General features: G+C 39.2%; 3 protein-coding genes across 7 annotated transcripts in view; 1 reads left to right on the forward strand and 2 right to left on the reverse strand.

Moving 5' to 3' along the window:
- Nucleotides 1–29: 29 nt before the first annotated feature.
- Nucleotides 30–1209, reverse strand: LOC100743064 (selenoprotein F). Its single transcript, XM_003487711.4, has 4 exons — nt 971–1209; nt 705–823; nt 507–628; nt 30–436 (listed from the first exon to the last, which is right to left on the reverse strand). The coding sequence occupies exons 1-4, from the start codon at nt 1013–1015 to the stop codon at nt 255–257; spliced, it is 468 nt and encodes a 155-aa protein (XP_003487759.1). The 5' UTR covers nt 1016–1209; the 3' UTR covers nt 30–254.
- A 172-nt stretch (nt 1210–1381) lies between these two features.
- LOC105680463 lies at nt 1382–4358 on the forward strand. Its single transcript, XM_012382801.3, has 3 exons — nt 1382–1526; nt 1795–3455; nt 3533–4358. The coding sequence occupies exons 1-3, from the start codon at nt 1382–1384 to the stop codon at nt 4064–4066; spliced, it is 2340 nt and encodes a 779-aa protein (XP_012238224.2). The 3' UTR covers nt 4067–4358.
- Nucleotides 4359–6306: 1948 nt separating this feature from the next.
- LOC100741134 (serine/threonine-protein phosphatase 4 regulatory subunit 1) overlaps nt 6307–26320 on the reverse strand; it is a 158280-nt gene continuing 138266 nt past the window's right edge. For all 5 annotated transcript variants that reach the window (XM_012382885.3, XM_024366077.2, XM_012382886.3 and 2 more), the window contains 9 exons: nt 24477–24589; nt 15480–15622; nt 15108–15245; nt 10909–11079; nt 10386–10669; nt 9978–10164; nt 8314–9147; nt 7944–8214; nt 6307–7854 (listed from right to left, as the gene is read on the reverse strand). In XM_012382885.3, the coding sequence (XP_012238308.1) occupies nt 7691–7854; nt 7944–8214; nt 8314–9147; nt 9978–10164; nt 10386–10669; nt 10909–11079; nt 15108–15245; nt 15480–15622; nt 24477–24589 (2305 nt within the window). In that variant the 3' untranslated portion in view covers nt 6307–7690. The remainder of the gene's footprint in view (nt 7855–7943; nt 8215–8313; nt 9148–9977; nt 10165–10385; nt 10670–10908; nt 11080–15107; nt 15246–15479; nt 15623–24476; nt 24590–26320) is intronic.

Below are 26320 nucleotides of genomic sequence, written 5' to 3' on the forward strand. Positions count from 1 at the left end.
TTAGTGTGTAGAAAATATAAAACAATAAATGGTCTAAAAAATAATAAGTTTTATTTTGCACCTTTTTAATATGAATACCATTTATATAGTGTTGTTACAAAGTATTTTTTTAATATCATAGAATTAAAGAATTCTTAAGACAGGGAGGAGCAGTGATCTAATTAAAAATACTTTTTGAACGTAAATTACATAACAAACATGATTATTTACACTTAATAATAAAACTTAAATATATACCATTATCAATGATAATATTAATCCATCGAAAGATGAGTTGCTAAAAATTCATCAACAGAATCAGTATCCCATTTGTGTATGTCTAAAATATCTTCAACTTTATTATCCGCATCTAATAATTTAATTATTGGATCTAAGCCTCTAACATATTTTATTTGTAAATTTTTGTATTTGCTAGGTCGGTCACTTTTTATGAAAGCTATAAAAAACCAGAATAAATGTGTGTTGTAAACAGTTACACTTATTTCTAAATATAAATTTCTATTTACCTTGTATTTGTGGATATGTACCAAACTTGCATGTGCATACTTCAAGGACAGCACGTGGGTATTTTTTTAACCCAGATGCATCATAATCATCGTCTTTCAAACAACATTCTTTGCAATTACTCCTATGATTATCAAACATTAATCTAATTGTTAATATAAGATATTGTATTACAACAAAACAAATTTATTTTTACTTACAATATTTCTGTTAAACCATGTTTATTAAATTCCTCACAGGTAGAACAAAGTAAATTAGCTTTATTGAAACCTAAACTTTTACAATCATCAGCTGAAAATTCCGATGACACAATGTTCACCTAAAAATTATATTTATAATGAAAATACGATGCATGTTATAGCTCCATTCAATCCAAAAACATTTTTAATTTATATCATAAATGTAATACGTATGTGTATGCTAATTTAAATTTAATAGGTTAAGTAACAATACTTTCATTTCTTACCATTAAGATAAATGAAAATATATGTGCTAATCTTGATGACTTCATTATATTATTTTATATATACATAAAATACATATATACAGAATTAATCATATGTTATTTTAGAGAAATAATAGTTAATATCAACACACTTACACCACACGTATCTTATGAACCGATACTGATACCGTAATACTAACTATTAAATACTTAAAGCTCTGTTCTCAGTGTTGAAATAAAAATCGATATTTTATTATGTATTTTTCGATCCATCGAAATTCAATCGATGTTAGCAAAATCGCAAAAGTAATGAAATTTGAAGTAACCAAAAACCTGGAGCAAAAACTATTTTAGCAAATCTTTAATAACAACAACTGAATGCTTTTTTCTTAATGAGCAACATAACATAAAAAGTCTGAGATAGTGTATGTAATGCTGAAATTTGCAACTTACACAGTCGCTTGGATTCTTACGATCCTTCTGTTAATTGCTCCTGTCATTAAAACCGAGAGATATAATACTGTTAATACCCACTTATCCACGCGTCACTATCATAATTACAATTATTCCCAAGATTGTGAGTCATTAAAAAATTCGAATTATTTCTTTTTAAATTTCGCACATGTTCTGCATGACTTCATCAGCGTTTTATTAAATGCCACGCGTATATACGACTCATTATCTCTTATAAATTGATTTGAAAGTAGTAACACAAAAGATGCAATTAGCAATGTAAAGAAATTGCCAAAATTATTGAGAAATAAATTGAAAAATATTGCAATTTATTCCGAATGGTTACTAGTTACAATTAGATACAATTAATCATTACATAATTCTTTCTTTAGTGTCCAACAACATACTGTCCAAATCTATAAAAAGGAATAACAAGTGCCAAAGCTACCAAGTCGATTATAAATGGAGACGGAGAACGTTATGTGCAATTCCTGATAATGACAAATATTCTACGGGAAGTCTACTTGAAAATAACAAAGGGACAGGTAAAAGGAAGATATTATTAGATTACGGTGAACCAGTTCCCATGAATGATGTCGATGATCCAGATTCTTTAACAACACATGTACGAGTAAAAAGAAGCAAAGCAGAATCAGACTCCATTTCGTCATTTAGATATCAACAAGATTATTTAAAGGATTTGGCCAACTCTTTTCCTCGAGATTCATACGAGTTAATAGAAGAAAACTTGTACGATGACGATGCGTCGTTCGATAGGAAACGAGAAATTAAATCACAGGAATACTTTGTAAATGACAAACAGTTCAATGCAATTCCAGATGAGAATGCTGCAATCACGGTTCCTTCATACTTTGGTGAAGATAAATCCGACGTTAATAATTTTATTAGTTCGCAGTTTGCCGCTAGTGGAACAGATGCATTAGGGAACAACAATGTAAAATTTATAGATCGAACAAAAAGCAAGGAAAGTGTATCGTTACAAGAGCCATTGAGCGATGTTATTATAAACCGGAAATCATATGAAAATCCGGAAGATGAAAATTTACCAGATCCTATACCAACGGTAGAACTTGTTAGGAAAAAACGAAACGATTATTCAAAGATATATAACAAAAAGAATTTAAAAGAGCAAAATTCATCTGATCAGCAAGTTAAAAAAGAAAAATCGTCTAATGAAAAAGAACAATCAATTCCCGAATTAGAAACATTTAAAGAACATTCGAATCCACCCAGTTCAAATATCGCTGATCTTAGAGTAGATCTGTTACGGTTCAGGAGAAAAACGAGGAACAATAATGGAGACAAAATAAAGAAATTAAAACAGAAAAAGAAACGCGTAGGGAAAAAACATGATTTTCCAAAAAATTCTCTGTGGTCAATAAAAGACGTTCGTTCGAAAAATATGGGTCGATCGAGAGTGTCTCGCAAGAGAAAAATGGATGAAACGAAAAACGAGGGTAATTTAAAAGTAGGAATTGTCAATGTAGTGGCTAAGAAAAATAATGACAACAATTTTCGCCGTAGATCCGTAAAGTCGAAAAAATCCATCGATAGTACTGATTCTGAAAACGATCATCTCTCAAAAAATGTTCCATCAACGTTGCATGCAAAACTGGAGACAAAAAGTAAGAATAAAATCGACGACGATATTTCCGTACTTTCATTGGTGCAAAGAGACTCGAAAGCTGCGGGTGGCGCTGGTGATTCTAAGGCGGGAACGGATAAAAGTTCAAATGCATTCGTCGTACAAAATGAGAAGCAAAAACCATTCGTAGAAACTGAAAAATTAATGCCACCACAGGATTCTAAATTACGCGCAAAGAGAAATAAACATACTGAATCGAATCATGGTTTCTTAAATAAGGAAGAGGAACTGAAGTATTATAAAAATATACAGGAGCCTGGAACTGTAGTGGATCATTGTGATGACGAAGATGAAAATCAACTTTCAATGATAGATAAAATGGGTCCTAATCGAGCAGTAAGATCGATTGAAGAAGTTAAAGAACTCGCAAAGAAATTAGTAACAAAGGTATATATTATCTATAATAAACAGTATTCTAACATAACATGTGTATTTCTGTAAACTAACAACAAATTTCCTTTCAGGTAAATGAATTACAAAATTACTTAAACATTGAAGAAACAGCAGGAAACGAAAAACAAGAGACAAAATTAAAAACACGTGCGATCGATGATTTATGTTCAAACGTTAGCAGTGGTTGTGGCGCTTTTAAAGAAGCACCTGAAATTGTCCAGAAATGTGTATCGGCAAACTATGACAGATCTACGACCAAAATCGTTGAAAGAAAAGCGAATCCAGTTGAAATGACAAAGAAACATAAATTAGAAGTTAAGATCCCAAAAAAACATTCGGTAGAGAAAAGAAGATCAGTGGCTAGACACGTTGTTAAAACATCGTCGAGTACTTCAAAGGCAATTCGTAATGAAGAAGAAACAAAATCGGGTCGTAAATGGGGGAAATGGACAGACTGGAGCAGCTGTAGTATTACTTGCGGTAAAGGTCGTCAAATAAGATGGCGATATTGTTTACGCGATTGTAGTACTGCAGAAACCGAGATGGAAGAGAAAGCTTGCCAATTGCCAGCTTGTCCACCAGGAAAATTCCTTGGTATATTTTAATAACTGTTAATATTTAGCGACTTCATTACGAATCGAAGCACAATAATTCAAGAATTACTTTGTCTATATTAATGTATGACTACATAGTAATTTTGTATGTCGAATACATATAATTTATATAGCATGTTTTATGTAAAAAGATAAAGGGAAAGATTTTTTCAAATAAAGAACTGAATTAATTAACTTTAATCGTTAGTCATGTCATTAGTTAAATTATTGAAACAAACAACATCAACACTGTTGTGTAACAAATCACATGATGTATATTTTTTCCGTTTCATTACCAAATACACAATATATTATATAGAATATCTTAAACAAAACTTCTTTTTCTTCATACGTATTCACAAGTACCGAGTTTTCGTTGCTTAAGCGAAGATCGTTTTTCTTTTTACTGTATCTCAATCATTATGTTTTCACAAAGAGTCAATTACGACGCAATATTTCACTTTTGCTTTTTTCTTTAATTTAAAACATCACAAAATATTAGCGGCGGTGGATAAAATATTGGGGTTACTCACAAATATCTAGTGGTACCATTTCATAACAGTTGTTTCGCAAATGTACAATCACATAATTCATCGGATCACATTGTATTCTTTTGTCTACGGTCCACACGTATTCTCTTTTTTACACTCGTTAAACCTCCTATTGTACATATCCTTTATTCAACAACCACTCATTTCTCCTCGTTCATATTTTGTTGCTTATAACCTAGTATTATCGTGTAAATCGTATAAACATGATTTCCTTTTCGTGGTATTTAATATACAAATCGCTAAAAAGTTTCTAAATGTAAGGCTCTGGAAACATTTTTCGTGTAAATCGTAATCCCTTAATTTAAGTTGGGGAGAAGGAACGGGTTAACAAAGATCCTTATTGTATGTCGGAAAGGTGGAACGGGTTAACAAAAATCTGTGTTTACAATATTTACGTATCTACAATGAGATGATATAAATTCACCTACGTGATCACGCGTAGGCAAAGATCACAGTAACTGTCATCCCGGTTGCACCAAATCGGTAAGTTATGAGTCGTGAAATTGACGCAACACGGGACGGTCGTAAGCACAGTTTTTCACGTCTAATCAGGCACCACCGTGTCTAGAGGCGCACATCGCGGTCTTATAGACTAAAATTTGCAGATTATTGTTCAGAATAATTTTGTTGTAGCATCGTAGAGCTATCTTTGATTGCGAATATAGAGTGCAGAATATTCCACATAACCTCACCACAAATAGCTTCGTAAACGATCCATTGCATACCTCGTTCCTTTTTTCGTTACACACCGTATCTTCACGAAACGATTCAATGATATATACAAAATACAAGCAATTTGAATCGAATGAACTCCAATACGATTTACCACTTCGCGATAATCAGAGGATCTAATATAAATTTCTTCTCTTTTTTTTCCTTCTTGCTCTTGACAGTCTAGAAGTTCTCACATTCCATTTCTTCAACGTAAGAGTATTTACTAATGAATAGAGTTTACGAATCATAGCACGAAAACTTGAGTCATCCAACCGGTATAAAATTACAAAGTAAATTCCTCTGATCGCAGGAATTATTTCGGAATAATTTTTAGTTCGATAAGCGAAAATTAATATTGGAGAAAAGGCGATAACAATGATTGCGAGGCTGAAGAAAACGTGCTATGACTGTTTACTAAAGAACAAGAGGTCCCGCCTTTATTCGATATCTCTAATAATTAATATTCGGTTTGTCCAAGAGACCGCTTACAAATACAAATTGATCACAATGGTAATCACATACATACACGCGAGTACTAAATCACGCATACACTGCCACGCGAATGTATTAGGACATTTGTTCATTTTTAATGAACCTGTGGTAGAGTATTATTTATATAAGAGTATTAAAAATTGAAAAATTTAATTATTTAAGGAACTTAACTATATTATTTAAGGAACTTATATAATTAAAAGTATATGCGGTGTGCCTACGCTGTATTATGTTACGTGTGGACGGTTTCTAAAACTTTCCTCTTTCATTTATAGTGAAAAAGATTCTTCAGATATTATACAAATATTTAGAATCATTATCCAACGTGATAAAATTTCGGGTAACAGCATAGGACACTATCCGTCTGTAAAAAGACCTGGGAGGTCCAGAAAACATATATACAAAGCTTTATTGAAAGCTTAAGAGAAATAAAAGTAACAGCCTCCGAAACGATTGAGGAAATAAATACAATTAAGAATGAAACAATTTCAATGGCAGTGAAAAAATTATTATTAAGGATAAAACGTAACCCGCTCCTTTATGATAGTGACAATAATTTCTTCAGGAATATGAACCTTGATAAGAATGAACTACAGGTGAAATTAACAGCATTCTGTCTGTCGTAGCCGCTGCGAAGAAATATGCACCTTAAACTACTTGTATCGATTTTCAGATAGGGAAACAATTCCATAGCGATGAACCGTTATAATTTCAGAGATGGTGTTTCTAACATTAATAATAAAGAAGAGATGCCAGTCGCTATTGGCATAAACTAAGTACCAGAAAAGTCGACACCGCAAGATTGATTCTGATGAGTCTACAATTGAAATGGTTGAATTCAAATGGAGAGATTGTACGTATAGGAAACAACAGGAGAATCGTTAAAAACAAATTATATTTTAAAAAAGATCCTGCACATTAGTGCCTTTCGTATATCGAATATTTGTGCATGTTAAGGATCGTATACATTTTTTTAAAATATGTGAAAATCACTTACAGGAAAGTTCTAATGCGTAAATAATAGAATGGTCACCAATCTCCTGATTTGAACCCCATAGAAAAATTATGAGATCATTCAGATAAAATCCGAATAAAATATCCCAGATTGGAAGAATATTTATAGGAACATTTCGAAATGGAATGGAATAATATTAGGCCTGAAACAATAAAAAATATTAGTAGCCAAGCTACTAAGCTTGTAGATGCAGTTACAAAAGCACTTGGTGGATAGATGGATAGATAACAATCATATTTTTATTATGATTGATGAAAAATTTAATAAATTTTTGTTAAAATATATTCTCTAATACGGTACAAAATGGAATACATAAAATTTAGTAAAATTCAGTAATGATTTCATAACTTTTTACAGATATTTCTTACAATTAAACAAGTGTCCTAGCACTCAGCGGCAGTGTACGTTCACTTCCTTTTAAACATGCACACACACTCTTATATAACTGCGTAATGTCTTTTGACCATTGATACTTATAATCTGTCTTAGTCTAAAGGGGCGCGGAAATTGTCGGTCCCTTGGTCGTAACGACAACGCTAAGTTGCACTTTTTTTCTATGTTGACTGCACTAAACGGTACAAGTCTTGTTTCTTTGTTTAAAACTTGAGCTCATTTTTACATCATAGATACACCAACTTATTCTTTAAAGAAACCCTTGCATCTCGTATTCTCTATCGGTATAACGAAATTCTTATCTCTTCCATCCAATTAATTTTCTTCTTACATTTACAAAGATAATTCACGTATGGAAGAACATTCGTACGAAATTTCTTTTATCCCATTTCCTTTCTTGGCAGTCCGGTATAAAATTGATTCGTATGGCAGGAAATAATTACAACTTGATTCTCACGAAATCTGAGTTCGTTAAAATATGTCCCACGGCTGTTTAGTTTTCGGTGGCAACAACATATCTGATGGGACGTTTTCCTCGCCGCCGGCTATAACTCGAACGTCCCTATCCGGATCTAATCTCATTTCTCTCAGCCTATTCTCTACTTCTTCCGCCTGCTTCACTCCCAACCATTCTGCTAAAAATCGAAACACCCGTTTATTGAACATGAATTCGAAGTTCTCTCGTAACGCAATTATCTGAAGAAGATTACAAATAAATACTTACATCCCATAGGAATAACGTTCTTTGACAAAGTCCTCGCCACAACTAGTCTCACGTTTGGTACTTTGTCGGAAGATATTTGCAACAAAGTAGGTAACATTTCTTGCGAAAATTTATACCCGCTAATGGCGTTTTTCGAAATCAGGTTGGCGCACACGAAGGCAAACATCTGTCTTCTAACCCAATTCCTTGTGAAAACGAGACACTTGAGCTTTCGAAATAGCCCTTTTTCAAGGCGTCTGTCGTTAGAAAGATGTGCTACTATTTGTGTCACCTGTACAGATACGACAAAGCAAAGACATAAGACAAATATTATTGAGTAGCGTTAGGCTAGACAATTTACATAGTATATAGAAAGTATATAAAATCGTACCAAAGAGAGAGCAACGTGTCTCACAGCAGCGTATTTGTCGCGTAGTAGATCGATAGCTAGTTCCACGATAAACCGGGTAACGTCTACAGGATCAAACAGATTCACAATGTCCAACAACTGAGTGGCTAGTTCCTCTCGAAATCTCCAGTTCCACTCGTTATCGGTGGTGAGGAATTCCCTCAGTTTTGGTAAATACTGGAGCCGAACGGCAGGCTTGAGTATCTTCAAAAACGTCGCCAAATGCTTGAGTATACCTATTCTGACCTCATCCAGATCTTTGATAAATCCATCATAGATCGGTACGAGATCAGTGATAGTGAGTTCTTCTCCTAGAATTATGGCGATTTCGTGAATACTGGAGGCTAACGTGCGCCTCACTTTCCATTGATTAGCGCTTGCCAAAGACTGATAAGCTTGCTTCAGGTATGGCCAATTTTCCCTTCCTAACGTGAGTACAACAGCGGGAAAACTAAATGCGCAATGATGAGGAATATCTCCGGGGCTCATGTCTCCGGAACATTGTTCTGGCTCAGCCATCGACAAGAACGAATCGATCAGGTGCTGAGGAACGATCTCTTGATCGTTGAAATTCTTGATATCGTCTGCCGCGTATTTGTCTTCTTTTAGAGCAGCGTCTAACGACGACGCTTTACTGGACGCTGTAGTGCTGATCAACGGCTTCCGGTCTACATTGTTCTGCGCCGCGGATCTTCTGGCAGCTTCGACGAGCTCGTCGTCCAGTGGAAGGTCTGGCTCTACGTAGTAGTATAGAAACGAATTAAAGTTTTCCGTGTGGTCCAGCGTTTGGTCGTTCTTTAACTGTTTCCTTTGTATCTGAAAGAAATTTCACGAGATCATTTTTTATGTGTGTCTTAAAAAAAAAAAAAAAAAAAAAAATTGTACTGGTTGTATTTCACAGTCGAACGAACAAGGGGCGACTATCTGAAGCACGTTTTAAGAATGCACAATCCCGTTTATGACTCGTTACCATTGTAACTGGAGAGCGAAATCGAATCACGTTAATGGCTATTTTCAAGGAAATTGAAAGGCAAATGAGCTCGCGAACCGCGTCGTTTCGTTACTTACGGACGTGTCGTACCTTCGACTTATAAGCTCTCATTGTGGAGATATCCTCCTGCGACTCGTCCTCGTCGTCCTCTAAAATTGGTTTTTGTATTATCACAGACGAATTGAAGTTATCCTTAGAATTATGGTCCTCCATGTCGAGCGTGTGACTCCGTATCGCGCACTTAGTAGGAAATATTCCCTCGTACGAGTACCTTATACTGTAAAAACACGTCGTTGATCCGCGTTATTTCTTTTTTCTATGTTCGTAAGGGAAATGCGAGCGTGATAAACGAAGCGGGAGAGTCGACGAGAAAATAAAAGGAAGCAACGAGAGCACAGAATAAGAAGAACAGAGGGGAACAAATAAAACGGATATTACAACGCGAGTCTGTGAACAGAGTCGACCAAGTAGAAGGTAAAACGAACAAGGGGCGACTATCTGAAGCACGTTTTAAGAATGCACAATCCCGTTTATGACTCGTTACCATTGTAACTGGAGAGCGAAATCGAATCACGTTAATGGCTATTTTCAAGGAAATTGAAAGGCAAATGAGCTCGCGAACCGCGTCGTTTCGTTACTTACGGACGTGTCGTACCTTCGACTTATAAGCTCTCATTGTGGAGATATCCTCCTGCGACTCGTCCTCGTCGTCCTCTAAAATTGGTTTTTGTATTATCACAGACGAATTGAAGTTATCCTTAGAATTATGGTCCTCCATGTCGAGCGTGTGACTCCGTATCGCGCACTTAGTAGGAAATATTCCCTCGTACGAGTACCTTATACTGTAAAAACACGTCGTTGATCCGCGTTATTTCTTTTTTCTATGTTCGTAAGGGAAATGCGAGCGTGATAAACGAAGCGGGAGAGTCGACGAGAAAATAAAAGGAAGCAACGAGAGCACAGAATAAGAAGAACAGAGGGGAACAAATAAAACGGATATTACAACGCGAGTCTGTGAACAGAGTCGACCAAGTAGAAGGTAAAAACTTTCAGCTTTTTATACCTGAAACGATTATCTTGTTGGCTGGTAAACACTAGCTCGCCGTGTTGATTATAAGTTACTTCGGTAAACTGTTTCGCGAACGTGGATATGAATGGTCCTAAAATTTGAAAGGCAGACATTCGCACCCATTTCGACTCGTCGTTAAGATGCGTGGCCAGAAGCTCTGCCAATAGTAATCGACGATGCTGAAGGGTCATGCAGCATGAGACTGGCATCATAACGTCTACACACGCTTTCCGGACACCCCACACTTTATCGCTGCACAGATCGACGAATATTGGAAACTGCGGGAGAAAGAAGAAATTAAAAGAACGAACAATTCTTATTTTTTCGTATGCTCAACAGCCTGAGATTTTAGAAAATTTCAATTTCATCGAAGAAATTATAAGTCTCTTTTTTAGGGGGAATCGCCATGCCATGCATTCTTTTCGATCGAATGAAATTGCAAATGAATTTAAAAAGTAAAATGTCAAGCGTTTGTTAGTTTCTACATGGAGGGAGAGGTTCGCGTGAAGAGACTCACCAATTTCCGAAAAAGAGTTTTCCTGCCGACAGCGGCGCAAAGTTCCCCAAGGTGCGACGCGCAGAATTTCCTCGTATAGAATTCCTTGTCTTCGCAGAGGGCGATGTATCTGTCCAGAAAGATCTTTTCTGTCAGCTCTTTGCCAATGAGCGGTGCCATCTTGCACATGAGCTGCGATAATAATATACAAATACGATATATATCTGGTGAATTTTCGGATTTTCGATGGCAAAGCAAACGTGATCCGATAGAAAACAAGTCGGTAACAAAGAAAATCAAAGGAAACAATGTACAAATACGCACACGTTTTTTACAGTTGCTTCCGTGTGTATACGATTAATTAATTCAAAAGAAACATAAAATAAAGGAAAACGTGTTTGCGACATCGTCTGCGTGGTTTAAGATCGCAGTGAACGGAGTTATAAACCGCACCGTTCCGCTCATCAAAGCTGGCTGTGATACGAGTCCAAGTCACCACATCACAACCACTCTGATAGGAGGAACAGTCGAACTCGCGCCTCTTAAATACCTGGAAAACAAAACAACAGGTACGATACATACATCAATAGCGTGGTAGATGCTGGCCGGTAGCTAGAGGATCAAACGTGTCCGAGACAACCGCGGAAGATCGATCGTTTCGCGACGATGCTCGAGTACCTCCTTTGGCGCCCGCATCTGCACGAATCAGAAGGTCATTGTGCAACGATCAAACGAATTAGAAAGAGGTGAATCATCCTATCGTCGTTCGACGATCGTGACCGCGTACGCGCATTGCGTTTTGTCCTACTTTACTTTTCTTTTCTGTTAAGCGTTAGCCTCATAGATTAAGATTATCAAGTATCTTTCTAGCAGTACATCAAATCCTTGGATCGTACGTATCGTTAAATCTTTATCATTGTTCATTGTCATTCTGTCTATTCAATTTTTACCACTTTCTATACACCACAGTGGCTACGAAAAGTATTTGCACATAACTGAATTTAGTACTGTATTTATAAAGCGATCGATCAAGTATATTAACTTTTATACAATTTTATAATTTCTACATTTAGTAACATTTTATGAAAATGAAATGTGTAATCTGCTAAAAGAAACAAAACGTTTCAACGAATGATAAGTCTGTGCACAAAGTCCTTTTCTGTAGGCACTGTATATATATGTATATAATTATATTATTTACATTTAGTTAAAAAGCGGTAAAAGAAAAGAATCGAAGGTAAACGTAGTGTACGGCAATCATCGTGGATCACGAATAAGGAAGTCATCTGGAAATCGTCGTTCAATAAACGCGATCACGTCCTTCATGAATCCTGTGAACCCATGAGAGGAAGTCGACTATGAAAGAGTGCAAAGCCTTTGCCGAAAGTGGAAACTACGCGCGAGGAGTCGATCTCCGTATCGGGACAGGCGATCGGAAATGTTTTTCTTTAAAATGGCTCTCGATGGAACGCTGTATTTCGCGGGAAAACGGCCACGCCACCCATAGAAGATGCTTCAAGGATGATCGAGAATGGATCTCTCTGCGAGCGTAAAGGTGAGACGACGTTTCCCTTGCTTTTACAGAAAACCAAGTTTTACCTCGATACGATAAAGGAAAATCGATACCGAGATCCACGCTAGAAGTTGTTGACTAACGGACGATCTTACATTTCCAATCATATTGAACATCAAAAAAACAGTCGATGAAACGCGTCGCCGCGCTCATCAAAGCTGGCTGTGATATGAACGCTTGCATCAGCATATCACAACCACTTTGTGAGCGACGCGTCCGCGTCATTTCTATCCTGCGAACCTTCCTAAAATCCTAAAAGCTGCGAGAAACAAGCTTCTATATGTCCTGTGTGTGTAGTATTTTTATATATCTATAATTTCCTAGCACCGTTACGTTCAATACGGTTTGATAGGACGCTGCATCGAATAGAAGACACGACACGTTGCACGAAACGGCGATCCAAATCGTCAAAAATGGCTGTGATATGACATTTCCAAAAGCAACACGCCACAACCAATTTGACGATTGGATCGCGTTGTTCTCCTTTTCTGTAGTTTTGCCCCTTCTGCGGTCACTTCGCCTCGTTCTTCGTCTTCTCGTGACGATCGTACGGTGAAAGAAGCTGCGGTCTCGATCGTAATCCAGAACAGTACTAGAGGAGCGAGTGTATGCAACGTGAGACGGAAAAATGAGGGTAAAAATTAGAAGATCGTAAAAGTTACGCACACACGTCGTTCATTCGCTATACCTTTAGGTGTCCATCGACGACGTGGGTGATTATTAATTAAGCGGGGGCACCAAGTGCACTCGTACAGCGCACACGAATATGCTCCCTGACGATCGATTCTGCGGGCCAAACTCAACAAAATGGCTGTGATATGACTCGAAACATTCCACAACCAATTTGATGTATCGGACCGCAAAAGGTATTTTCATTTCGGTGGCTGTGCTCGGGTACAACGTTCGTGTTCCACCGTCTCTCTTTCTCTCTTCATGTCGATTTTCTCACTCCCTCTCTCTTTCTCTCTCTCTTCGTACGTGTGTTCCTCTCTCGCGGATCGTTCGTTTTCGTCGTCCCTCAATTCCGCGAGAGATACAAACGACGCGTTCAGTTTTCCGTTTTCTCTCGTTCTCTCTGCTAATTATTTCTACGTTTCTCTTCCGTTTCTCCGCCCTTTTTTTGGCTTTCCCCTCGCCCTTTCCTTTTCCGATTTTCTCCGTCGAATCGTGCGTCGTGGACGGACACAATTTTGCTCATCAAAGCTGGCTGTGATAGTCGAACTCTATGACAAACCAACTTTGATGGTAAAAGCATGTCCTCGTCGAAGAGGTGCCAGCTTGTTCTCGTAAACTCTTCTGTTTCTCGTCGATATCACCTGAAAAGAGCTCGCTAACTCTTCACTGATTCCTACTTTAAAATCGATCGTTATTCCTGTCATTCCGCGATAAATGACGAACTTATAGAAGCAAGTCGTTTCCTGTTTACAATTAATCGCGTACCTACTCGAGTAATGAAATCACGTGTATAAAGGAGATGATATCGAAAAGCATCTTCTATGGAGAAGGCCTCTGCAATGACATACGGTGTCTACTAAAGCGTTAGGGATCTCTCTGACAGAATCGATAAACGCTCAGTACGAAATGAAAAGCGTTAAAAATCCCAATTTCCCTCGGACGTATAGATCAGGTCTCGTTTGGTCGTTGGCGAACGTCGTAGTAGAACGAACGCCGGATGAAAGACAAGATAGTGAGACGCGATAGCGTGAGAACATCTCACTACCCATGTCTTTCAGGCGGAATCCGTTGGAACGAGGGCGGCGTAAGGTCCAACGACCATAAACACGACACAAACTCGATACACCTATTGCTCCGGATAGTCGGCGATACACTTGCTTGCATACGATGGAAGCGTGGTCGAGCCGAATGGATCAAGAATGCTAGACGCGAGAAACCCGTCTTGCCTTGTTTTTCACCACGCTGCCGTACTTTCAATGGACACACGTTTACCCTTGAGTAATTCTTTACATACGTATTCTTTAATTAAACGACGTCGACGATCGTGCTACGCTTCGTTTGAACGCATTAAAATGAGAAAACTCGTTAAACTACACCGGTGCCTGATAGAATGTTAAAATAGAACGTGGAAGAAACAGCGGGGTAGAGAAAGAACTGCACAATGATTCTGCGTAGGTTTCATTCCACTCGTTTTCTCAACGCGCGATTCCACCTCGAACACGCAATAATCGCGGGCTATGAACATTGCGACGAGACGAGAGATTACGATTTTTGTTAGAGTTTTCTAATTTGATCGTACGAATGGTTTGTCGAAAATGTCCGATCTAGCGTTTTCATTTTTCCACGCACGTCGAAGTGTTTGAAATCGTATATATAATATACTCTAATACTACTCTAATACTCTAATACTAATATAATCGTATATATAATTAACTATTTTAAAAGACACGAAAGAAAAATAAAACCGCAGTTTGCCGGATTATTTCGAAACGATAGGTGGGACATTTTAATCGAAGAGGACGTCGGCGATCACTATTGTCCTTCATAATATATTTCTTAAAAAATATCAATGGATATAACGTACCATGGATGTAACCACATTAGGTGGTGTAGGTTACGGCAACAAATTTAAGATTTAAAAGAAAAAAAGGGAAAGAAAGAAATGAAAAAAAAAAAAAACATAGAAACTTACGGAGATGCCAGAGTTAAGCAAATCGATGGACGTACAGAGGGTTTCTATAACGGGACACAGCTTGCCCTCTATCGTGGTGTTATCGATGAGACCCTTCTTCGTTAGCGTCAACACCGCTGTCTGGGCCATCATTCGTACCTGAGGCAATAAAAAAAAAAAGAAAAAAAAACGAAAATTAGAATTCGTTAACGAGGCATTAAATTCTTTGCCGCCTGCGGAAAGAACACGATTTCCGCTAGGTTTCGAAAGAGAAGGAAGCGATTATCGAAAAGTATTTCTAAATCGATGTAAATCATAAAAAGAAAAGATGCTTATCGATGGAAGAAAGCTTTGACGATCAACCGCGTAGAGAAACGTGATCAAAATATTCACCTGGTTGTCTTGATCTTGTAAGTATCTGATAATGATGTCGAGGAGATGATTGTGAAAAATATTGTCGAATAGATGGGGTGTCTCGTGGCAGATCATCACCACGTGCGGTATGTGCTCCATCAGGTCCAGCCCGATTTGCGCATCTGAAATCAGAAATAATTTTTCATCGCTTAAATTTTATTCTTTTTGCTTTTATATATTGCTTTTCCTATATTCATCTATTTTCAGTTTGTTTAAAAAACACTCTACAACGACCACCGTCCAGATCGAATTCTGGATCGTAAGTTGATTACGATTAACACGAATCGATTGCAGATTAAAGTGGGTAACTATGCTTTTTCAAATGTCAAAGCATTCGTGCGATCGCTTATCGTACATAATTTTATCAATTTTTGTCTACTTTTTGTTTCGCGGAGTCGACCTATGTGGCGGATAAGCGACTCAAATAGCGACAATGTAATACAGTCGTTAGTATAATCGTTTTTGTAAAACGGCAGAAGTAATTTGTTTGTGAAACAAACGTGATCCTCCGTCATCCTATTGAAAAGAATTCAACGATGAACAGGCTGAGCAGACAAATGCAAATTTATTTTAATCGGCGCCGATACGATCGAATCGGCGATATTCGTTAGATTTCCCTCAAATAATTAATCACGGAATATTCAGGAATAGTGAATGGGATTTCTACGAATCTAACGTTATTTCTCCCGGGGAGGAATAAAAATTCCTATCGAAATAGAAAGAAGAAAAACACGTAGGAAAGAAAAGGGAGAAGACCTGCGCTGTGATCCATCGATTCTTTGGACGAGGAAAGAACTGCCGGCGTTTTCTATGAAGGAATTCGATCGTTTCTTTGCAACTCACGATCGGCCGCTAACCGTCAGCCATTCGTGCATCGAAAGCGAGAAAAACTGGAGGGAAAGGCAAGGGACCATTCTTCGGCGTTTTCTCGACCTTGGCCGTTTTTATTACCCCAATAGGCATTTTCGTAGAAATACCTGAACGAAAAAGAAAGGCCTGGCACATATCAGCGTTATTGTTGATCAGGAAAAGCTTCGCACCTTCCCATTAACAATATGCTTTTGAAGAATGGAAATGTCCCGTTTGTTTATTAGTCGAAGGATCATCGGATTAGCTCGACTGGTCACGTACAACAAGTACAAATTACGTCGACCGAGTATCTTGGAAGTAGCGTTTGATGGAATGTTTACGGAAATATATATTGTATGTTTCAAATTTTGAATACAGGCATATTCTAAGGATATTCAATGTACAATTTCAAACATTCTAGAAAGATATAAAAAATAAATAGAGAAGGAGAGAACGTACATACCATCATGTTTGTTTTACGTATTAGTCAGCATCGTCAAATACTTGGCTTCCTGCGACGTCATTATCACAGATCGATTTCAGTTGCACTCTCGACGCGTTAAAATTTCTCCAAGCCCCTTCCACGTTTAAAGATACAGGGAAAAATAATAGGAAACTGTTAAGACCGAATTATCTTCGAATTTTATGAACGACGCTACGGTTTGGAAATCTCTCGACTCCTAAACCTCGATTTTCCGTTAAATATTAGACTACTAAAAATTGAAAAAACTTTGAAAGTAAATGCGATGTAATCCAGGCGGAAGAGGACGAAACAGAAAGATGAAATGTGGAATCCAGGACGACGCGCGATTTACACACAACACTATCACACACCCGAAAGACACTGCATGACGAGAAAATACTTCGGCTGTTTCATAGTCGTCAGAAATGAAGAAAACTCGGCAACAGCAGCAACACCTTTCCATTGAAGAGCGTGGGTGACACTGAGTGTTTCGTCGGTTAGTTGATCGCGGGAAATGCACATTCCCCATTTGTCGAACTTTTCCAGTGGTAGGGAGGACAGGAAGGGTAGTAATCTCCCCACCACTCGACTGCAAGGCCCAACGAGGGAGCGAGTAGGAGAGGGGATAGGGGATCGCGTACAAAACGGGGCTCGTTCGTTTTCGGATTGCTTCGCGCGTACTTCGTGAGGCCCACGATCCGAGCACGTGCTCGCTTTTCCCTCCCCTCTCGTATCCCGTTTCCCAGCGAGTTCCATGATCGGTTCTTCCATCGTTTCCTCCCACGTTGACGCAACCGCCCTTCGTGCCGCCGGTTTTAGCCGACGAAACGCGAACAAGAAGCTCGATCTTGTCCCCACCCTCTGGCATTTTTCTCTTTGCCACGCAGCCCCAGTCCATTAATCACGCGCTGGGTCTTATCTTCTTTTTCTCCGCCTACTGCATCCTTGCGCCTTCTATCCAGGACACGAGATCCCGCCAAAAATATCCCACTGCGTTCCTTCAGAATTAAGCGTCACCGATTATTTACCCCTGGAATTTTCGTCTTCTTTCGAGCCACGTTCGTTTTCGTTCATCTCGTCGATCGTTTCTTCGAAGGGACGAAGGTCCATTGTCGATCGTAGCCGATATTAAGACTGGCCAACACTGTGTTTGAAAAGCTGATTCTTCTTTTGGTTCCTATCCGGCCCACGTGATTTAGGTCTTTGGCGCCGATATTTTTAGAGGATTCTAGGAACGTGGTAACATTCCTGCGTTCCTCTCACGCATTTTCCAACTAGTCAATTGTATTTCTTTTTACCGTTTCATAATCTTTTAAATGTGAAAAAGAAAGAATCGATGGCAGGCAGCTTCGATATTTAATTGTACACTCTGGATTTACGTGCTGTTCGTTCCATATACATAATCCTTTTTACGCGGATAAAAATCGCGTACCTAGAGGAAATCGGCTAATACAAGAAAAAGAGAGAAAATACTGTAGAGGAAATCGAAGTTACAAAAGTATTTATATCATATAGGTTCGCAAATAAATTGGATACATAGAATCGTACAAAAGCTGAAACAAATTCTATTCATCGTCTTTGTCCGTATCCATATTTCCAGGCAATCAATTTTTTCCTTAATTGACTCAAAGTTACCATATTCGTCGTTTAACTTATTTTCAAAGTTCTGTTTCGCTTTTATCCTAAACGTTTCGGGTTAAAAGCGCTCGCTGGGAATCTCGTTATCGTCGACAACACGATTGATTCAGACAAAGATTATCGAAGATTATATTTTCCGACCGCGTAAATCGATGGACTGTCGGTATTTATCGGAAAAGAGAGAGAAGCATAAGTTTCGTATTCGGAGGTGCAAAACTTCGTTTTACGTCTCGCGAATATTAATTGGCTATGAATTAATTACAACGCATTTTGAAAAAGTACCGAACTTTTAATCAGTTTTATCTTCTTATTATGGCACTCGTTATTAATATAAATGATTTCTCCCTTCAATGTTGCGCTATAGATATTCTTAAAACGTTAAAAATACTTCTCTTAATTAAAACGAAAACAAAACTGAGATACGACAAATTCGTCTTCGGGTCAAAATTAAACCGAAACACGATGCACGATTCTCGAATTCATTGATCGTCGTGCAACTCGTACAATTATTATCTGCTAATTGAAATAACTCTTCGTCCGCGATTGATAATTAGAAACGTGTTCGTGATCGTTATATATGCCAGAGATGAAAGAACATCGGGATTTCCCATCCGGAATGTTGGGAAAAACCCAATACCCTAGTCCAGACTTTTACTATAGCTGCACTTAAGTAATAACAATAAGAAATAGTTCTAATGTTCCAATATGGCTTTATGACCATGGGTTCGGGCTCTAAGTGACATAGCGGTACTCATACTAAACGTAGCCACGGTCACGGAAGGGACATGTACCTGACAGAGGTATGAAATGATTATATGGCTCTCCTTGAAACAAAGATTAACCCAAGAAGCAGGGACAGGAGTATATAAGGGCAGCCTCTTTCGGATTGAGAGAGTTAGAGTGAGAGTTAGAGTTAGTTACTTGGTTAGTGAGTGGTTGGACGAATTGCCGATTGAGTTATCGAGAAAATTACCCGAATCGTGTATTACGTTGATACCGGTCATCCCGTGGACCGTGGATTCGTTATCGAACTTGAAATCGTTGTCACCATCATCTCGACCATCCTATCGCCGCTATTACTCATAGCCTCTTGTGGTGTCCACATTTGTACCGATAAACATTAGCTACATCCGTGACGGTAAAGTAAGTAAAGGTTCGTCGAAGGCCCCAAAATTCCAACCTGACTCCGACATATAGTTACTTTTCCCTCGGCAGTTCCGTGAAGACGAAGCTAGTGTGACTATACCCAAATCCACGTCATCCGTACTATCTGACAACGAACCGTTAGGTTCTGACTTGACCTTTGCACATGGTCCAATATTACACTTTCCCCATTACGTAGGGCAATTAGGATCCGCCCTTTGTACCTCAACACCTACAAACGTGACATGTAAAAATTGCAAGCATTCGACCACGAGAGAAGTCTTTAGTCTTTAGTCTTTAGTCTTTAGTCTTTAGTCTTTAGCCTTTAGCCTTGAGTCTTGTGTACAGTTTAGCCCTGATTTGAACAACTATTTTAACTTCGCTACTTCATTGTAATATTATACTTAATCATTTTCGTGAATAAAAGCCAACAAAATTATAAAGGCACCGTCAAGTTAAGTTATCGCTCAGTTACTCTTTTTTTATCATAAATTTTACGTGACACTAGTTATGCGACGACGGATGGATCGATCTCGGGTATCGATCGTATCGGGCCAATAATGAGAAGACACCCTCCGGTAACAGTGGCACGGATTCATAGAAACGCCACCAAGATCCGCGTGAAAACCACGTTCACGGAACAACAAGTATTCGAACCCCTTTCGCTTTACGGCAACAATTGGCTTCGTTGCATTCTTATCGAGAAAGAGAGAGAGAAAACGCGTAACTAGAAGAGTCATTGTTATTGAAGCCATCGTTGTCTCGTTCTCGCCACCAGAAAAATAGATACATTCTCGGCTTGTCCATTTTTATCGAACATTCCCAATTATGAAACTTACGTAACTCTCCATGTTTCTTCGTTAAAATTTTAGCACATTTTTTATGGTAGGCGTAAATCAACGTTTTTTTTTGTATTCAATTTGATGTATTTCTCGACAACGTATAGAATAGAACTGTATGGGATAGAATTTATTTTACTGTAAAAAAAAAAAAAGAAAGAAAGAAAGGAGATTCCCCCGAACGTAAGCTGTATCCTGTCATTCCAGAGAAAAGAAAAAAAAGCGAAGCAGATAAATGGTAAAGAAAGAAAAAGGAAATATCCGTTTCGTTGTCTGTTAAGCCTTCGCGTATTTCCTCCTCGCATATGGCAGGAAAAAATCGGGAACTAGTCGACGCAACTGGCATCGTCCTCTTTCCCCGATCTACCGAAAAGGAAAAGGGGCGCGTGTCCCTTTCGATATTTGTCCCTGCTCGAGGAAGCTAGTCCAAAAATACGTGTAGAGAAAAAGCGCGCGTGTCGCTTGCCCCTGGTCACGAGTCTTGAATCTTCTTTCCTACAACCCTCTTCTTCCTCGTTCCTGTCTTCCCCTATGCTATGCTTCGATCGGCCCACGGAAAAACACCGATGCCGGCACGTGTTACGAGCAAGATGTTCCATAGTCGTCTAGATCGTGCCTAAAAATAGTGCAGCCAGTATGTGACACTCGTCAGGGATCATGCTCTGTCGGGAATGCACCTTTCCTCGACAGTTGCATCCCTGTCGGGAAACGCCTGATGGCTCGTAGGACACGTGGCGCGTTTACAATACGATTATTTTAATAGAAATAGAGAAGTATGTATAGATAGCGAGGACTGTAACTAATTGTTCGTTGTTAGTTCGATATCAAGCTATGGATAATTGTAGATTATTTTGCTAAATATTTTATATATTATTATATATATTATTATTCCTGGTAAATTCAATTGGACGATGAAAGAGACACGATAAACTTAAAAAAATGCTCAATAAATTTCGTAACTTAAATACGTGTATTTAATTCTTCGCAAGTAATGTAGCGCGAATGTGTGATAATTGATTTGTACTCCGACGTTATGTATATAGAATATTGATATCAGTTAGGTACGCCGCGTATATTATACATTTTTAATATTTCTGTCGTACGATAAGAATACAATTAAAACGACAAAATATCCAACCCTGTCGATAATCACGTAGATCTTTCATTAAAATAAACTGTTTCGCCGCGTGAACATTAGGCGAGCTGGTTTACACGTTTCAAGATAACCGATCGAGAATTCGGAAAATTTGTCCAGAGAATTTCCCACTAGAATTTCATCGTCTTTGTTTTGCTTGTCTCGTAGAATGACGCTGGAAAGCAACGAACTAAGCTCGGTCGTACGTGTTTTTCCAACGTTAGGTCCGCTAACGCTCGGGAAATAACGATCACGCGTCCAGGTACGATCGATGGCGAGTTTATTTGCAATTCGAAGGATTCCCTTTGTCGTGGTGAGGTGGCGTATTAAGAGAACGCTGGCGGTGGCACAGAAATATAAAAGGAGCATTTTTTTCACGTGACGGAGGTCCCGTGCAGGTCTTAAAAGTCGGCTGTCTTAAAGTATTTTCGAAGGTCTGGGAAAAGAAAAGAGCCATTAGTGGGATGAAAACGCAGTGGCGCGTCATTTTCCACGTTTCCTCGAAACGGTCAGGTAAGAAGACCTAACATAGTTGCTGGCTATTGCTTTTTCAAAGATATCTTTTCCTTTTCTATCTTTCTCGTTTCTGTGTTTCGGATTTCGTTAGGCTAACGTTTGCTCAAGATACACATCGACTCATAGATGACTCATAGATCGTTATAGATGATCTTCGAACACTCGGTTCTGCGAAAACCGCCCTGAACAATAACGATGATTCTCGATCTTTACAGAGGACGATGAGGAATAAATCGATTTTTCAAACGACCAGTCATTCTCAAGCGTTTTATGGCCCCTCAAAATTTTCTCCTATCGCTGTCACAATTCTTCCGCTCGTATTTTCCCATATTTAACGATGTTTGCTGTATCTGCTGTCGATCGCCGAATAGCTGTATTTCTAATCTAATAACCGATGCCCGTTTCCTAATGAATAAATAGCAGGACATAAATTCTTGACCTGTTTTTAAGATTTCTAGTAAACTTACTCGTAACCTTTGTGATTTCCAGCGATGGTAAACTCGTTATCAAGTTTTTTTTTTTAATTTAAAATTTCACATTTACAATTTGTCCAACTTGGACATTTGGTAGAATTTTTTATCCGATTGATTATCACGTGGGTGGCTACCCCCAATGGGGTACCATCTTCGTGTTTGTTAAGATACATCCTTTGTGAGATCTGCTGGGTGTTAGTCTTCTCGCGTTAGCAGGTGATCAGGGAATTTTTCTCTTCTCTTTAAGCTCCACTTTGCCTCTAAATCCAACTATAAACTATTCTTCGACCAACGCCGTTACGCGTTTTGATCTCTCGTTCGAGTTTCGACAAAAAGGGATCGCGTTATTGAAATTACAGGTCGCGAACGCGATATCTCGAGCAAGAAAATCGTCATTAGGTTCGCCGTTGGGTCGGGTGTTTCGTTTCGAAATACCATGTAACGTAGAAGTGGGCTAGACGAAAAAGTAAACCGTAGCGAGCGTCCTCGTATAAATACCTCGCGCGGAGAAACCACGACAGACTTCCGGTGAGGCGCGTGCTACACCGGAAGCGGCGACAATCTTGTCGTCACCTACTGCGGAGCAACAGCCTCGTCTGCAACCCCAACTGGCTTCCTCGTCACGTTACCCTACCGGTAACGCGGAACACGTTCTGTCTTCTCTCAAGAACGCGTCCTGGCCTTTCTATTTTTAAACTGCCCCCGTATCCGCACCCACGGGTCTCGTTCGGTGTATCTCGTTCGAGGAAACGGGGCTGAGCAACCGGAAAAACAAATGGCGCGCCACCTAAAAAGGAATTTTCTCCAGGCCGGTGTGTGCAAGCTGGGGAACATCCCGCGTCATTTCAATTTTTCATGGTCGAGAGGGAACCAGGGAAAAATGTCTGGTTCGCGGTTGGTGAATTATTTGTGTAAAAGGTGTAATTGCAACTCGAGACGAGGTGTAGGATTTTGGATCCGTTCGTCGAAAATATATACGCGCGAGGAAGAACAAACCTGGTTGCAGGAATTAAAGTTTCTTTCTAAGAAAAACTTTGCTACGGTGTGATTATTAGTACAGAGATAACAAAAGTGCTGTGTAAGATTGAAACAAGTTGCAACGATGGACGTTTCGAAGATTCGATGGCAACGTACAAATTGTCGATCTTCTCGTTGCCCGATAGATAGAAAGAATTTTTTTATAGACAGAGTAAGCGATAGGCATTGAAATCTGCGAACGCTATACGATAGTCTTTTGATAATTGGTAAAAGATCGATCGCTCTTTCGATAATCACACGTATTCAATGCAAGACGTAAATACGATAAAACTTACGTGCATCTAAAGAGTAGACTTTGCTATATAAACTTTGGCTATTGCAGATTAAAATCGTAGATAATGCTTTAAATCGTTTCGAGACGACGTTGTTAATAAGTTGTACAAATGGACAGCAAAAAACGGGAAAATTGGAAAAATAAAAAACACTCGAGGATGCAGTGTCTGACAGCAAAGAAAGGTAATTTATAAAATACGTGCGCAAGCAGTGCGTCAAGGATTTGGCTCAGAATTATTTCCAATCCTTTCGTTTCTTATTTAGAAGCTGTAAAATAAAACAAATGTGCGAACGCCAACAACGTGCAACGTTTAGAATAATAAAACTGTGTATAACGAACATTTAGTAAATTAGGTTTCTCGAGTCGTCTGTTTCGGGCATAAGGCAATCTCCAAATTAAAATTCTTAGATTTTATCACATCATAAAGTAAACTGTCGAATTAAGATTGCGACGTTTTCATTTTCTACCTGTTCATTTTAAATCTTCCTTCTTCTTTTTCTTTTCTTTCTTTAGAATTGACAAGGAACGCGATAGATTTCTAATTGCTTCGGTTACACTTTGTATCTTCGAATGTGTAATTTTAACAGATAAATAAGTTTTTAACTTACCAGTATCGTCGGCGATCTGCCTCACCACGTGCATCACTTCGCTCACGTTAAGTTTCGTTCCATTGTTAGCGGCAGTGCGAAATACTTCCACCAGCATCCTGCCGATTCTCTGTCTGCAAGAAGAAGTAACAGTACGAAGGTTGGTTGGTGTACAGCTGTGATTAAAAAGAAAGCGTCGTACAATTGAAATACAGAGAATAGCAGAGATGCCTTGAACACGTAGAAGGAAGTGGAAAGAACAAAATCAATTAATTTTAATTTAAATATGTTTACTCGTTGAAATGGCGAAGTTACTTTCAAACTTGACATCGCCTGTTTAACAAATTTTCCGTACTCTAACGATCCAATTTACGGCAAATCGTAGCTACATTGTTTCCTTCAATCGTTTTACCTGATAAGTGCGCCATGCTATTTGGATATTTGAAATACTCTTACATTTTTACATTGTATTTACGTGTAAATTCATAAAAATTCGAGTAACCGGTATTTCGACGGATTTTCCGTACGATCCAAGTGAAACGTAGTTTTACAGCGGTGATCGCGATCGACGACAAGGCAATGCACGTCGAGAAAGTAAGCAGACATTTACGAGCCGCGTCTCGTCCCGAATATAAATCATCTAGCAGCGACTGGCCGAAGGATACGCTTAAGGAGAGCGCGAGATGGCCGAAGAAAGAAAGTGGCGAGAAAGGGCAGGTTTACCTAAGGAAAATTAGATTTTCTCGGCGGAATCGCCGACGAATGCAAATATCAGCGCAGGGGACGATAATTAACGGCGAACAGAGAAGAAGTTGGCCGGGGAGAAAAAAGTTTTAACAAGGAACGATGGGGCCACGCGCCCCCTCGTTCACGAAGTCTCGGAATCGTTCGCGTGTCCCCGAAATTCCCGACGACGATCGGTCGCAACTTTCATCGCTGTCCGGTTCCCCAGCCAATTTCGTTCAAACTTGCACACCAACGAGAAGGAAGTTGGCGAAGCGGGTGTACTTGGTCGAATCTTAACGATCGGCGCGGTTGCGAGGGCCAATCAGGATATACCGGCGGACAGAAGCCTGAAAAGGAACGGACGTCGGCAGTGGTTGTCAGTCGGCCATCGTGACGGCGTCGAGGAGAAGGAGGCAACGTTCTGCTCGAGACGAAAAATCGAAGTGGAAGCGAGCGTAGCCAAAAAAAAAAAAAAACAAAGAAAAGGAAACAAAAAAATAAAAATAAAAAAAGAAAAGAAGAGGAGAAAGAAAGCGGAGGAAGAAAGCGGTGGAAGAGAAAAGGAAAAGGTGGAACGCGAAGTATAGCAACGCGTAACGTGGCTGTATGGTGGGGATGGAAGGAAGGGAGGAAGAAGAAAAAGAAGAGGAAAAAATGAGCACGGGGGTTAAGATAGAAACGAATGAAATCGATGGTTGGACCGAGAAAGGAGCAACAGAAACAAAAAATCGAGGAGGTACGCGAAGAAGACGAAGAAGGACGCGAAAAAAGCAAGAAGATACGCGAAGAGTTCGATCTTCTAGTTTGGCGTCCTCGCAAGACTTCCCCCCACCGCGCTTCAATAGCGCCGTAGAGGGGAACGCTATCCCCTCCACTGTGGTCGAGTGCGTGAACGGATGGACGCGGGGAAGCGAGTTGGTGGGGGGAAGGCGAAAGAGAGAGCGCTGGCAGCAGCCGAGAGGCGAGTAGACTATGTCACGAAACTCGTAGAGCGATAAAGACCGAGTTCGGTAGGTTGCCGAAGCGGTGGAGGGGACGGAGGAGAGGCGGCCGCGTGGTGGGGGGTAGAACTGGCACCAACGGAAGATCGTTTGCGGTACCCCACCAGAAGTTTACCGGACGATCGGAGGTGGGGGGCG

Source organism: Bombus impatiens, unplaced genomic scaffold (assembly GCF_000188095.3).
Source record: "Bombus impatiens unplaced genomic scaffold, BIMP_2.2 scf_0197, whole genome shotgun sequence".
Classification (NCBI taxonomy): Eukaryota; Metazoa; Arthropoda; class Insecta; order Hymenoptera; family Apidae; genus Bombus; species Bombus impatiens.

Bases quoted from the DNA above. Each gene is read 5' to 3' on its own strand.
- LOC105680463 (XM_012382801.3), top strand. From the start codon at position 1,382: ATGCTGAAATTTGCAACTTACACAGTCGCTTGGATTCTTACGATCCTT. The intron at 1,527-1,794 runs GTGAGTCATTAA...TTCTTTCTTTAG, and splicing joins TTACAATTATTCCCAAGATT to TGTCCAACAACATACTGTCC. The intron at 3,456-3,532 runs GTATATATTATC...ATTTCCTTTCAG, and splicing joins CAAAGAAATTAGTAACAAAG to GTAAATGAATTACAAAATTA.
- LOC100743064 (XM_003487711.4), bottom strand. From the start codon at position 1,015: ATGAAGTCATCAAGATTAGCACATATATTTTCATTTATCTTAATG. The intron at 824-970 runs GTAAGAAATGAA...TATAATTTTTAG, and splicing joins TATTTTCATTTATCTTAATG to GTGAACATTGTGTCATCGGA. The intron at 629-704 runs GTAAGTAAAAAT...TGATAATCATAG, and splicing joins CATGGTTTAACAGAAATATT to GAGTAATTGCAAAGAATGTT.